The 16,072-nt window shown below is 37.4% G+C and overlaps 1 protein-coding gene across 1 annotated transcript in view; it reads right to left on the bottom strand.

The window, feature by feature from the left end:
- Positions 1-1,701: 1,701 nt before the first annotated feature.
- The window catches only part of LOC120634840 (irregular chiasm C-roughest protein-like), a 123,301-nt gene continuing 108,930 nt past the window's right edge, over positions 1,702-16,072 (bottom strand). Inside the window, exons 17-22 of the mRNA XM_039905669.1 lie at positions 7,519-7,708; positions 6,187-6,291; positions 4,729-4,812; positions 3,852-3,949; positions 2,633-2,726; positions 1,702-2,182 (exon numbers count right to left, since the gene is read on the bottom strand). Coding sequence (XP_039761603.1) covers positions 2,163-2,182; positions 2,633-2,726; positions 3,852-3,949; positions 4,729-4,812; positions 6,187-6,291; positions 7,519-7,708 — 591 coding nt within the window. The 3' untranslated portion in view covers positions 1,702-2,162. The remainder of the gene's footprint in view (positions 2,183-2,632; positions 2,727-3,851; positions 3,950-4,728; positions 4,813-6,186; positions 6,292-7,518; positions 7,709-16,072) is intronic.

Here is a 16,072-nt window from a genome sequence, read left to right as displayed (position 1 = left end):
CTAAAAGTTTCGTCAACAAGCCGCTCCGCACCACTCTAGTTCCAAAAAAAATTACCTCGAACAAAATTACACCAAAACTCATGTTCCGTTAGTTCAACTAAACTAAACCTAAAAAAGACACATTCAGTACTAAAGTTAAGTAGTTTAACCTTTGCGGTTGTATCTAACTTAAATTTTGGGTTTTCGTTTATTTACATCCTCTAAAAAAAACTCTTTTAGTTCGTAAAATTTTATAATATTTTTATTATTATTATACTATAGTACTTTGGACAATTGTACAAAAATGGCAGTAAATATCATCAAAATAAAGCCTGTTTTTAATAATCATTAAATAGATAAAACACAATACAAGCTTATCTGCATAAAACAAACTAATCCTAAGAAGATCCCACAATGAAAAGGAAGACAATTTAAGTCCTCTGTGTAAGTTATATTAAAGTTTTAATTAGTTACAACTAAAATCTATTAAAACAACTAGTTTAAAAATCATCAGTCTTAATCAAATATTTAGTTAATTAAATATAAATTTTTCGACTACGTAATTAAATGCAATTACTTTAAAAACGACTAAATATCTTGCTTGCAACACAACGATATCGTTGTTTAATTTCAATCAAGCAGAAGCAAATTAACAGCTTGGTTGCAACACGATATCGTTGTTGCATTTCAATCAGGCAATGTTACATTTAAATCAAAATTTCATCAAAAGAGCCATCTATGGGCCAATTTGAATAAATAAATAGTTGACTTTGATTTTGAATATGTGTTGCATTTCAATCAGTGTTGCATTTTAAGATCACTATTGTATTTTGTTATGAATACATTTATAGATTACTCTGCAGTATCTTGGTTTATTTAGTTTGTTTAGTTAGTAAGCTTCTATAAGTAAACTTTTGTTAAGTAGTATTTTTTTACTTCGAATAAAATAGACTTTTGTGAGGATAGCCAATTTTTTTTAAATACAACTCCAGAAGGAACATACAAACAATTTTTTTTCTATGTGTATTTTAAAAATATTTTTAAGTCAGTAAATTTAAATTAATTTTGTACAAATTTGTATGCAACAGATACTTGGTAGATTAAATTAAATACATTAATAAAAAAACCTTAATTAAATTTATTCTAGGTTTGATTCTTTGACATCTATACTTAAAGCTTTCTAGTTAGGCTTTCTTGAGTATCATTCACAGATTAGGTTTAGGTTGAGATGATTGCGCGACTGTCAATTATATTGCGACCGTATTGCGATTATATTGCGACCGTATTGTGATTGTATTGCGACTGTATTACGAATGTAGCGCGACTGTATAGTGAGACGTTACGCATGCTTTCTATCGTCGTACATCGACCTTTTATCTATCATGTCTAAAGTTAAGTTAGCTAATCGCGTTAAATACCCATTTAAATATTTTACAGTGTTCTTTAACGGCTATTTACGGGACAGGAATACCGCCAGTGCAGTGCGTTGCCCGCAGGTGTCATTGGGTGTTTCTTAATGTACCAAATTTTTTTTGATTATTTTTCCTATGATTTTACGTAATATGAATGTTTTTCAGTGTCTGGGTGTTTATCTATATCTGTTTATTATAAGTATTTATGTGTATTATATTCATAATAAAAAAATAATTAACAGCTATCTTAGTACCCACAACACAAGCTACGCTTACTTTGGGGCTAGATGGCGATGTGTGTATTGTCGTAGTATATTTATTTATTTTTATTTATAATATCCTTCTGTAGCCCAATGTAATGATTAGTGGCAATTGGTCATAGTTCAACTTAAGTCTGTACAGGATATCGGTCGCAAAGTTGCGCTTATAGCGGAGTATTTGGGATGAGCTTTTTTAAACATACAAACCATTCAGCTTCAGCAATATCAGTATCAGATTTAAAAATTGCATTCTCGCGACAAACAATTCGCGTATCTAGCAACGATCTCAACCTATCTTCTTTAATAATAAAGTAATATAAGAGAGAAAGAAATACATAATCTATCAAAAAGATGTACAATTCTGATTTCAATATTGTATCAAATCATTTTATTTATAATACTTCTCAAATAGTCATCTAACTTAGATGGAATTTCATCCCTATTTCGCGTTTTCCGATGACTCTTTTATCGTATTCTATTATTTATTCCCTTTTAGCGAGAATCCTTTTGTTTATACGTGAGTGCCGGTGCCTGGAAACAAAAAATGAAATTAGGTGTATTCTAAAATAACGCTTAGATATTTTTTTTTCTTTGTTTATTTTTCTTCGTCTATGTAGGATATTTAAATAAGATGCTCGAGGTTTCTGTGATTCTAGTTGGTTCACTGAAAGCATGATTCAAATTAAAGCATGTTAATAAGTTAAGGAACCAAGTTGTAGTTGCATTTTCTACTAAAACATCAACGTTGGAATATCCGCATAATATACTTTTTTTAGCGGATGCAAACACAATAATTGCCTCAGTACATCGTCTATTATGTCTTCAAAATGGTTATTACGTAGGGGGACGGACACTATAAGAAGTCACTCCAGTTCCACACAAGGTTATGCGTGGCCATTTCTACAGAAAGACTTCCAGACAGAAATACCACACATTTTCGTTCTTCAAAAGTTAAATTGTTCGTTATGTTGAGTAACTCACCTTTGGTTGATATTTGGGATGAATGCATGCTTCCTTGACTGGACGGTGGAAGAATGTACAGCGCTCCAGTTCCCTGAGCAAGTGATTTGGGCACCTAATGAAAATAATTTTTTCAATATAAAATATTAAAAAAGCAACAAATTTGCCTATATTTTTTTTTTTGGTATGATTTGCTCAGACAAGAATCATTTATGCCATACATACTACTTTGTTATAAAGTCAAAGTTAAAAGTCAAAAATATCTTTATTCAATTAGACAAAAATATCTTACAATTACACGGTAAAGGGATGATGGTGATAACCATATTCGTAAACTTAACTAAACTAGGGTGCCAAACGGGTCCTGGAGAAGAAGCCCACAACAAACTTAGCCAGTTTGTTTTTTTTACTATCACCATCTCACATTGTCATTTAAAATAAAACAAACTTTGAACTTTTTAAGAGTCAACATATGATGATTCTCTGGTATTGGATCGAAACGTGCGTATGTTAGAGACTTTATCTGATGTTGCGTAGAATATAATATGTAACTACATAGAATATATGAATATAATAAGAATAAGATTGCTTGGTCACCAAGTAAATAACATGAAAGAAACAAGGACTTAATTATAAGTATCCTAAATTAAATAACAAAATCTTGAAGTCACGATATACACAAACGTAAAAAACTTATCTTAAGTACGTCAAGACGAATATCGATTTAGATATGATTGATCTACTTAGTTTTTGAAGACTTAATAACTTTCTAGTTTTCTATTTAGTAATTGATATAGATACTACCAGAGATATGACCCTAGTATAGTAGACTACGGTATGTCAGTTTAATTTTTATTTCTGCAGTTATCTCTCTCTATGGTCGTTCCTTCATCACTGAAGATCGTGGTCCTGGTGAGATCTCAACTTCGCGTTGGTAAACTGTCTCCATCGACTTCTGTTGGAGGACATGTTTGCGATTTGATAGAAGCGGTCTGAATTTGATTTTTTGAGTTTGTTGGGGACCGGCCTCTAGGTCTTTTGCCTTCGGTGTTGCCCGTAACTATAATTTTTTCCAGGCTATCATTCCCCCGCCGCATTATGTGCCCGAAATCAGAAAGCAATGTTGGTAACATATAGACGAAAGTCAAACACTAACTCCTAGCTGCGCCAGGATAGACACATGTACCTGTAATCAAATAAAGGAAATCTCACTTCTACAAGGAATTTTAGATTAACTTACTTGAGGCTGAGCGCTGTTGTTACTAGATGGTGACGAGGTGGGCGGAGAGGTGTACGGCCGTGATGATGATGATGACGATGGAGATGTTACCGACGTACCTGACACGTTGAAATAATATGTTTATTTATATTAACCAGTTATTAAATGGTGACATAATGAACAGAATTTTACATGGAACCACACATACGAAATAAAATAAACTGGTTGTAGGGCGTAAATTTGTAAAAGTTATAATAAATTCACGGATTTAAATAAATAAATAAATATACCACGACAGAAAGAAATATACACGATGGTGATGTGTGTATACACATCGCCATCTAGCCCCAAAGTAAGCGTAGCTTGTGTTATGGGTACTGAGATAGCTGATGAATATTATTTTATGAATATAATACACATAAATACTTATAATATACAGATAAACACCCAGACATTGAAAAACATTCATGTTCATCACATAAACACTCTCCAGTTGTGGGAAACGAACCCACGGCCTTGGACTCGGAAAGCAGGGTCGCTGCCCACTGCGCCACTCGGCCGTCAATTTGAAAATAAAATAAGAAATTCATATTCAACAATCTAAGAAGACGTACATGTCTTACGTGATCCTAGTATTAGTGCAATTAAGCAAATGTAAAATATAGTGGAAGTGGTAGCACCTAACGTTACATGCCTAGTGGCATGATTTATTGATATAAATATTACCTTTTTTTTTTATCTGCCAATTTTTTGTTTGATTTATACAAGACGATCAATGAATTAAATAAGCTTTAAAATACACAGATAAATGTAAAACAAAATCTACAAAAACCAAATATAAATTAAAATGTAAAAGTACACTTTCATATAAAAATTAATTTAAAATTAATTTACTCACTCGGTGGATGATGATTTGTATTTCTTAAAGTGTAATACGGTGGAGGGGCGTTTTTCGAAGGATTATTCACTGGTGTTACGTAAGCTGTAACAAGCAATTCAAGGTAACGACAATGTTCAAATGGACGGCCTCTTATAAAAGAAAATCTCTAGTAGATATTATATAGATTTGTATATCATAAACAAAGAGCACAGAATCTGTATTCTTGGATTATAAATTCAAAATTAATTTATTTCAAATAGCCCTAATATAAACACTTTTGAAACGTCAAGTCTGTCTGTTTTTAGTGACTCTACCACCGGTTCAAAAGGCAGATTCTACCGAGACGAAGCCGGCAAGAAACTCGGCAGTTGCTCTTTTTCAACATAAACATTTTTCATTTTAACATTCATTTTTCGATTTTGTGAAAGAAAGAGATGAAAGCGGAGCGGGATGCTTCCAAGCAACCTTTGCAAGAAATTCGTCAATTGAATGGTAACCTTGCTGTAATAAATGTGTTTTAACAAATTCTTTAAAATTATGCATTGATAAGTCCAAAAATTACCTTAGGAATCATATTATAAAAGCGTATACTAAAACCCACAAATGACTTCTGTACCTTTCGCAGACGATATCCGATAAAGTTCCAAGAGCCAGTTGTCCATTATACAGAATTGTTATTGTACGAGTATAAAAGCAGACGTTACTTTGCGGAAATCCATGATATATTATAAAATTAACCTTAATTTGCTATACTCCGCGAAAAGCAGGAGAATCTGTGTAATTTATAATTTCTTCAATTCTTATATTCAACGCCAAACAGATCTTCGGCAATGGTCCCTTTCGCACGTTTCGCTCCAAAACCGGAGCATCTTCAGGAGATGTTGACTTAACAATGAATAATTGTAAAGAAGATCTGTTTGGTGTGGAGTATAAAGATTGAAGAAATTATAAATTACACCATACAGATTCTCCTGCTTTTCGCGGAGTATAGCAAATTAAGCTTAATTTACATAAGGGAATTGGTGATTGATACTATACTTATCCCATATAATAAGGAATAAAATATAATGTTTATATTGTTGTAATCATCAGCCATGTGGCGATGGAAGATTAGAATACAGTTATCACCAACAATCTTCTTCCTGCGGGAAGAGTAGGGCTCGTGACAACAACGAGAGAACGAAGAGAATATAACAGAGAACAGGCAGTAGCTTCTCGTTGCTACTACTACAATCTGCCCGTCTTCCCAGCGTCGTGATTACGGGCAATCTGTTTCTTAGTTAGAAGCCTTTAGTCCAGCAGTGAGCTGTTATAGACTATTGATGATGATAAGGATTCTGGCTAACTACTTTAAAGCAGGTGTAAAAACATTAGCCTTGTCTGTAGATCTTATGCAGATTGATATTTTGAAAGCAAACGGTCATTTTTTTAATAGCGCTCTTTCACCAAAATATTTAATCTAAGGCAACGACTTACATAACGGTCCGCTGCTTCCACGTAAGTAAGGATTTCCATAGGTCGCAGCGTATCTTACGTCAACTCCGCCTGTCATAATGACTCCAGGATTTCCCATTGGTATCACTAAAATATTTGGAAAAGTGTTCAAAATCTAAGTAATCTCTAATTTAAAAATAAAATAAGTTGCCTAAATCTATACTCAGTGTAGTCTAAAATCTCAAAATAAATAAATCTTAGTTAATAATTGTAAAGTTTATTTAGACAAGCTAATGCTTTAGAAATAGGTGCTGATATCACGGCTGCACTAGAAAAATCTATATAAATACTAGCGGAAACCAGCGCCATCTGTCGAGTTAATTTGTGAATCTAAACCATCCAGGATACCGCCCAAACGCATACCGAAAAATTCATTCAAATCGGTCCAGCCGTTTAGGAGGAGTTCAGTGACATACACACGCACACAAGAAATATATATATAAAGATGTACCGATTATGGTCTGGTGAAAGAATATGTTTAAGCGTTTCAAAGATTAACAGTGATCATTTTATACTATACTCGCGTCCCACCCTGGCTTCGCACGGGTAGATACAGATTGAAAATATATTTTCAGGCACAAAAAACTACTTTTTGAGGCTTTAATATGCTATCGCTGAATTTTTTGAAGGCATTATCCGGCTTTTAAACTTTTCTCAAGAACTCAATCATAATACATCTCTCATCGCTAAGACAGCGTTTGTAATAGGTTAGGTAAGCTTGTCGTTCGCCCGTTTTTTCTGACTTAGTTTGCAAATTTGACTGCTAAGAAAAAGACAAAAGTTAATATATTATACCTTTGACACTCACAAAAATTGGTTGTCTGTAAAGTCGGCTTACTGACGATAGTTGAACGTGACGTCTTAAGAAAATACTGATGATTGAAAATTATAATTTTATTTGTTTGGTAGATATTATCGTTGCTATAAACAATTGACACCACATTCACTTTTCACTGCACTTCATCCTTGCCGAAAACATGTAAATGTATTATTGTATGGAAGCTGTCCACGCGGACGCATCGCTCACTCAAGTAAGAGAGAGACAGATGTCGAACGCGGAGGCTGACTGTGCCTCTTTATCTCTCGTTCCGCGCTCTCGCTTGCACTTCAAGCCTTGAATGGAACGCCTCAGAGCGAGGTAACGCCGCATACGTCATGTTTTTTCGTGCGTGCAGCCGGCTCCATCAAATTATAAGACGTTGTCACGTCCAGAAAATAACATCCTACAAGCTCACAGACTTTACCTCTTTTGTATATTAGTACACAGTATAGATGATAATATAATCAGTATCAATAAAATAAAAAGGTACTTACAATCAGGTCCGATCATTCCTCCAAGACGTCCGCAACTCCCTTGGCGGTTCAAAGAACCACAGTGGCTTTGGTATGTAGACGCATCGGTACTCCTTGATAGGGAGCCTGTCATGGAATCGGTGGATTGCGGAGGTGCATAGTCTCTGGAGTAGTCAACGTATGGCACGTATCCGTTGATTTGATCGTGTGTCTGTGGAAACCCTGATCTCTTAAACTTTTTTTATTAGAAATCTCCTCATGGCTTCATATCGGATTGTTAGAAATCCCGTGGTAGTCATGCACATCTTTGCAATGCAAGGAAGGTTATAAAAATTTCGTCAATATAGGCTTTGCTGTAAGGCCGGGCTAAGGCTACGATTCTCGTTTGCTTTCTCGGGAAAAAAATAATATAATGTCCCTTTACGGAATGCAACTATACAACATGTAACCGAATTACGAAATAATGTTAAAGTGTTCTAAGTATATTTGATAAGGAATCACCTGTATAAATATTAAAACAAAACTGGGTGTTTATATGTATTTTATAAGTATTTATCAATATTATTTGACGGCCGACTGGCGCAGTGTGCAGCGACCCTGCCTTCTGAGTCCAAGGCCGTGGGTTCGATTCCCAAAACTTCAAAAATGTTTGTGTGATGAACATGAATGTTTTTCAGTGTCTGGGTGTTTATCAGTATATTATAAGTATTTACGTGTATTATATTCAAGATATCCATCAGCTATCTTTGGGGCTAGATGGCAATGTGTGTATTGTCGTAGTATATTTATTTATTTATTATTTATTTTTATTTAATATTATTCATAATAAAAAAAAAATTCATCAGTCATCTTAGCACCCATAACACAAGCTACGTTCGTTCCGGACATATTCCAACAAATAAGTTTGCCTACCTCATTGGAAAAAATGAAAGCCCTAATTGCTCCACATGTGGGGTAATTGAGGATATTTATCAGGTTGTGTTGAATTGTGTTCGGAATGAACAACTTAGAATAAGTTTACTAGATAGTTATTTAAGTATAGTAGATGTAATTAGCTTTTTAGCGTTTTCTCTTAGATCAGAATCAAAACTGATATATAAATTAGTTAGAACAGAGCGACATAGTCACATTAGGTATGTGACAAAGCTTTTTAAAAAAAGCGAAAAAAAAAACACAAGCTACGCTTACTTTGGGGCTATATGGCGGTGTGTGTATTGTCGTAGTATATATTTTATTTATATTTATTATTCAATACAAACGAATTCCAAACATTCTTAGTACTTATGACAACCCTACTGAAGATAAAAGACCGATACGCACATAGTAACTACGCTACGCGACGCGTACTTAATAAAGTGGCAGGAGTAACTTGATTTTAATTTTGTGCTGTCAGGGCTATATCTGATTTATTCCAGTAAAAACTATGGCAGTGCTTTACTCAAAAACTATTAGGTTTTCGGATTCAGAGATAAGTCTCAGAGAAAGTACATAATCTACCTTTAAAGCGTACTAATAAATATTCCCTTGTGAAGTTATATTTCGGTTTTCATGTACACGTTCCAGTTTCATCAAACTCGGTGCAGAACTTGGTATGCAGATGATATAAAATGAAGAAAATCTCCATCACAAGTTATAAATACTTAAGGGTAGGCTTTTAATAACTTTTACAATGCCTATCCTTAAGTTTATTATAACTCAGACTGCAGATTTTCTTGATTTTATACCCTCTATGCACGCCACTGTGCCGAAGTTAACAAGAAGTTGACACCCATTTTCGTACTCATAATATTGACGGCCGACTGGCGCAGTGGGCAGCGACCCTGCTTTCTGAGACCAAGGCCGTGGGTTCGATTCCCATAACTGGAAAAGGTTTGTGTGATGAGCATTAAGTGTTTTTCAGTGTCTGGGTGTTTATATGTATTTTATAAGTATTTATGTATATATAATTCATAAAAATATTCATCAGTGATCTTAGTACCCATAACACAAGCTACGCTTACTTTGGGGCTAGGTGGCGATGTGTGTATTGTCGTAGTATATTTATTTATATATATATTTCATATTTTAGTACGGTAGACTAATTCATTTTTTATTCCTTTACAAGTCAGCCCTTGATCACAATATCACGTGGTGATGATCAGTTTACAATGGTTGCCGGCTTAACAGTTAGAGGTATGGCAGTTATAATAAACCGACACCCGTAATCAATTTCTACGCAAATCAACATCGTATTGGAACAATAAAATCGCTTGGCACGAAACCCTGACCAATCAATTTCGATGATAATTGTTAAACATTCATCATCATCACCATCATATTATAAATCCACGGCCCACTACAGGAGACGTGTCGCCCAGAATAAGAAGGAGTTAAGGCCGTAGTCCACCACGCTCGCACAGTGCGGGTTTTTGGACTCCACACTTGAGAACATTAAAAATATCGTCTGGTTCATTCAAATATAATTAAAAATAAGTAAATAACCTTCTTTTTCTGTGTTAAATTAATGGTTCGTTTAGGAAGTAATTAACGTTCTTGCTTTGAAACATTGACAAAAGCAACTGGACTTTAAACAACTGCAAATTAGAAACCAACACTAGTTTCATAAATAGCGCTGAACTAAAATGTGAAACGTCCAGGGCCGTATTAGATTTAATAACGTAGTTTTGGGTAATGTTGACAAAGTTTCATTGCTTCGGGCGTCAAATTACGTTTCGTGATCCAAATTTCCAGTCACGTTATGAATCGTTTTAGCGGCAGGTAAAACAGGTTTAGGTAGTTTGTTTACAAGGATCCTCTTGTAAAATTGTATGGTGAAATTATTGTAAAACTGGCTGGTGCCCGCCTTCTTTGTCCGCGATTATCACGAATCCCGGATGTTTTCTTGGGATATGCTAATCTCTGTTCTTTCAACCAACTCTATGCCAAAAGTCAATGAAGATGTCTGGTTGTTTGGTTATGACGTAATGGTGTAACGTAATAAATGTCTATTTAATGTTATAAATTAATATTGTTGGAATTTGCGCGCGGGCAGTCTTCCGAAGTGTCGCGAAACTGGTATCCCGGCGCGAGGGGAGCGGTGCGCGGGGACCAGCCGCGCTCGCGGCTTTCTAACTTCGCGCGGCTCGTCAGTCGCCCAGGTCTCTGCTAGAGGCTGGACGCCGCGCGGCCGCTGTGCGGCCGCCGCCGCGTTATTTTTCTTACGACTCTCACTTGATTACTGTTTTTTTTGCCTTAGTCCTTAGGGATGCTATCTAGGCCCCGTGTATCGGGTAAGTGTTGAACGATTCCTTAAAGTTTAGACGTTAGAATATCTTTTAATTAGGTAAATTACACGCATGCGGGTCGGCCATTGCGCTCGTTGCCTTTGTTCTTTGTTCTCGCACATTGACCCATGCAATCGATCATATTTGGCTTAATCCTTGCATATTCTTTGTTAAAATTTCATCTAAATGTTTTAATTCCTTTTTTTTTTATAATTAAGTTTCCTATTTCGATGAATTCCCAGATTCTCATACTGTAGTGGTTCTCTGTATTTTGCTAATAACCTCGCGTACCTTTTGCTATTTGCTATCTTTTAATTAATATTAGTCTTAATGTCTTTTGTTTTATTTTAATGCTTCTCACGCTCTCATAATGTAAACTCCGTCTGATTGTGAACAACGCATCCGCCATCTTGCGCAGTGCTTGCCGCTTAGCTGAGCCACGTGTTCGCAATCAGACGAGTTGAAGCGGAATTATTTTTCACACGCTGGACGAAAATTCCAGGGTTCGAGTTTCGAGTCTCAAGTTCGAGATCTGACGTCACCTCCGACGCCGATCTCCTGGTGCAGCTGAAGACCACCTCGTCTTCGCCTGCCTCGCTTCGAGTTCCTCGCTTCAAGTTCGAGTCAAACCCAAGTTCCGGGTTCGACTCTCTACTGTTGTCGACGTCACCTCCGACGCCGATCTCCGGGTGCAGCTGAAGACCACCTCGTCTTCGCCTGCCTCGCTTCAAGTCTTAAGTCTCAAGTTTCAAGTTTCGAGTTTCGAGTTTCGAGTTTCGAGTTCGAGTTTCGAGTTCAAGTTTCGAGTTTCGAGTTTCGAGTTTCAAGTTTCGAGTTCCTCGCTTCAAGTTCGAGTTCAAACCCAAGTTCCGGGTTCGACTCTCTACTGTTGTCGACGTCACCTCCGACGCCGATCTCCGGGTGCAGCTGAAGACCACCTCGTCTTCGCCTGCCTCGCTTCGGGTTCGACTCCCTGTGGTTGTCGACGTCACCTCCGACGCCGATCTCCGGGTGCAGCTGAAGACCACCTCGTCTTCGCCTGTTCCTTCTGGGCCACGCAATCAACGGCTACAAGGGCAGTACTCGCCCACTGCAGAATTTGGAAGCGAACTAATTGACGGGCCCTTTCACCCACGACCCTGACCTTGTTACCCTAAATAAATTTGTGATTACGTGTTCCATCTTTTACTAGACCTAACTAGAACCGTTTCACTGGCGCCCAACGTGGGCCTAAGTTTCCTATTTGAATTAGTTTTTTTTTTTTTTTTCTTTTAATACACAATATTATGCTATTTTCCTCTCATCGCCATTCGTTATTTCATCTATAACTAAGTTTGTACAAGAGTCTATGGTTTTCTTACAACCATTAACTCTAATTGTGGAAGGATGCGTCAGTATTTCAGATACAAATACTGTTGCTTTCATTGTATGCGTGAAGTATGAAAAAATTTGAAAGTTGAGTCTGAATGAGTATTGTACGGACGTTACTGAGAGTCCTACAAGAGTCTATGGTTTTCTTACAACCATTAACTCAAATTGTGGAAGGATGCGTCAGTATTTCAGATACAAATACTGTTGCTTTCATTGTATGCGTGAAGTATGAAAAAATTTGAAAGTTGGGTCTGATTGAGTATTGTACGGACGTTACTGAGAGTACTAGCGGATTTCACTTGGGTAGAGTGAAATCCTTGGTGGGCGAGGGGGATATGTAACGTAATAAATGTCTATTTAATGTTATAAATTAATATTGTTGGAATTTGCGCGCGGGCAGTCTTCCGAAGTGTCGCGAAACTGGTATCCCGGCGCGAGGGGAGCGGTGCGCGGGGACCAGCCGCGCTCGCGGCTTTCTAACTTCGCGCGGCTCGTCAGTCGCCCAGGTCTCTGCTAGAGGCTGGACGCCGCGCGGCCGCTGTGCGGCCGCCGCCGCGTTATTTTTCTTACGACTCTCACTTGATTACTGTTTTTTTTGCCTTAGTCCTTAGGGATGCTATCTAGGCCCCGTGTATCGGGTAAGTGTTGAACGATTCCTTAAAGTTTAGACGTTAGAATATCTTTTAATTAGGTAAATTACACGCATGCGGGTCGGCCATTGCGCTCGTTGCCTTTGTTCTTTGTTCTCGCACATTGACCCATGCAATCGATCATATTTGGCTTAATCCTTGCATATTCTTTGTTAAAATTTCATCTAAATGTTTTAATTCCTTTTTTTTTTATAATTAAGTTTCCTATTTCGATGAATTCCCAGATTCTCATACTGTAGTGGTTCTCTGTATTTTGCTAATAACCTCGCGTACCTTTTGCTATTTGCTATCTTTTAATTAATATTAGTCTTAATGTCTTTTGTTTTATTTTAATGCTTCTCACGCTCTCATAATGTAAACTCCGTCTGATTGTGAACAACGCATCCGCCATCTTGCGCAGTGCTTGCCGCTTAGCTGAGCCACGTGTTCGCAATCAGACGAGTTGAAGCGGAATTATTTTTCACACGCTGGACGAAAATTCCAGGGTTCGAGTTTCGAGTCTCAAGTTCGAGATCTGACGTCACCTCCGACGCCGATCTCCTGGTGCAGCTGAAGACCACCTCGTCTTCGCCTGCCTCGCTTCGAGTTCCTCGCTTCAAGTTCGAGTCAAACCCAAGTTCCGGGTTCGACTCTCTACTGTTGTCGACGTCACCTCCGACGCCGATCTCCGGGTGCAGCTGAAGACCACCTCGTCTTCGCCTGCCTCGCTTCAAGTCTTAAGTCTCAAGTTTCAAGTTTCGAGTTTCGAGTTTCGAGTTTCGAGTTTCGAGTTCGAGTTTCGAGTTCAAGTTTCGAGTTTCGAGTTTCGAGTTTCAAGTTTCGAGTTCCTCGCTTCAAGTTCGAGTTCAAACCCAAGTTCCGGGTTCGACTCTCTACTGTTGTCGACGTCACCTCCGACGCTGATCTCCGGGTGCAGCTGAAGACCACCTCGTCTTCGCCTGCCTCGCTTCGGGTTCGACTCCCTGTGGTTGTCGACGTCACCTCCGACGCCGATCTCCGGGTGCAGCTGAAGACCACCTCGTCTTCGCCTGTTCCTTCTGGGCCACGCAATCAACGGCTACAAGGGCAGTACTCGCCCACTGCAGAATTTGGAAGCGAACTAATTGACGGGCCCTTTCACCCACGACCCTGACCTTGTTACCCTAAATAAATTTGTGATTACGTGTTCCATCTTTTACTAGACCTAACTAGAACCGTTTCAATGGAAGGACAAATACACTTTTGCATTTAGAATATTTGTAAAGACAAACAATTATATTGCGTTTATGATTAAGGAAAGAGTTTTTTTCTGATCTAAAAAGCCCGGGGAATCCGTTTGTATTCTGTGGCTCAACTGTATACTATACCCTACTCTAGCAAGTTATCAGCATCAGTAAATTTTCGGCAAGATAAGTTTAGTCCCCTGTAGTGGGCCGATAAGGGTTGAATGATGAAAATACCTTTGCCCAGCGATGGACAATTTCGGTAGCTATGACTACGACAGCCAATATACTTGTACCAAAATACTAACCGCACCCATTTGGTTTCGGGAATTTAAATTCAGTTAGATGTATCCCCGCTGGATAAATGTGGGCTATTCACAATCTGTAACGTCACCGGTTGATATGATGAAGAGATCTTTTGCCCAGCAGTGGACAATTTGGGTAGCTATGACTACGACAGACAACATACCTACTCGTACCAAAATATTAACCACACTTGGTTTCGGGTACTTAAATTCAGTTAGATATATCCTTGCTGGATAAATGTGGGCTATTCACAATCTGTGACGTCATCGGTTGATATGATGAAGAGACCCTTTGTCCAGCAGTGGACAATTTGGGTAGCTAAAGCTGCGATATCCACTATACCAAAATATTAACCGACCGCACACACTAGTTTTCGGGGATTTAAATTCAGTTAGATATATCCCCGCTGGGTATATGTGGGCTATTCACAATCTGACGCTGCATTATTTCTGAAAGTCAGAAATACAAATCGTTCATAAGGCCAAGTGTTGTATTATGATATAATGTAACTCGCTCCACAAGCAGTTTTGTTTGAGTTAAGGCAAATATTGTTTTAAGGGCCAAGGTTGGGTCTGGAAGAGCAAGAACGCTATTTCATAATGAAAAATTACAACGTCGGTATAGTTACTAAAAAAGTAAACGATAGCAAAGTTGGGTGCGGCATAATTCTGTGGATCATAGGAGTTAATAAAGAGGTCTTGTTATATTTAGGACTAGATAGGGGGTCAAATTCAAAAATTCTTTACTCTATCACAGGCACTTATGAAGCGTTCATACATATATGTTTACATAATTGTAAGGGGATGGTAATAACTTCGTTCGCCAACTTAAGCCTAAAGCTATGAGGGTTCCTAACGCGCTCTGGTCACCCAGAGCCCGCAACAAACTCAGCCGGGTATTATTTTTGTTAGCACCATCTCACAGTAAATTAATATTAAGCTATGAAGTTCGAGCGATCCTCACCAAAGCTTTTTTATCGTTTAAGTAATCCTTAATATTAAAATAGGATCTTTCTGTGAGCATTGTTTGGAAAGAGCTAAGTATCTAATAATTATTTATCGCATCTAAATTCCATACAAAGGCTAGGAATTATGAAAGCATGTCCTGGCTCCGTGCCACCATACCAAAATATTAACCGAGCGCACACACTTGGTTTTGGGAATTTAAATTCAGTGAGATATATCCCCGCTGGATAAATGTGGGCTATTCACAATCTGTGACGTCATCTGTTACTATAACACGCTGCACTATTTGTGTAAGTCAGCGTTGCAAATGTTAACTAGACAATGACGTCATGCATCATAGTGCCCTGTTATTTATTTACTGACGTGAACCTAAACTTGATTTGATTTGCGCGAGAATTGTATTATAATATCACCGCTTTACGAAATATCCTAAAAACTTTTTTATAGCTAACTGGATAAGTTTACTGTAAATTATATTTGTCACAGATATTAACAACTTACTTTTATTTTTACTTACTTCCCAACGCGAAAACGACGGGGTTTTGTTAACTCGTTTGGTCCAAGATGGCCGCTGCCACAAATTGGCGGATTAAATAAATAGCATAATATTTTTAAGAGTCGGTAAAGAATTATTACCTGTTAACACTGTTTTATTATTATATTCCACATTTACGTTTTCTACCGTTAACATTATGTACTAGTTTATTTTACCGTAGTGAAATATACGTATATTAGTTTATTTTATATATGTACTGTTTTTGTAATTATATGCTTATGCTTGGATTGGTGGACTCCACACACCTTTGAGAATATTATGA

The sequence above is a fragment of the Pararge aegeria genome, chromosome 25 (genome assembly GCF_905163445.1).
Source record: "Pararge aegeria chromosome 25, ilParAegt1.1, whole genome shotgun sequence".
Classification (NCBI taxonomy): Eukaryota; Metazoa; Arthropoda; class Insecta; order Lepidoptera; family Nymphalidae; genus Pararge; species Pararge aegeria.
This window is presented reverse-complemented; position numbering and strand designations above follow the sequence as displayed.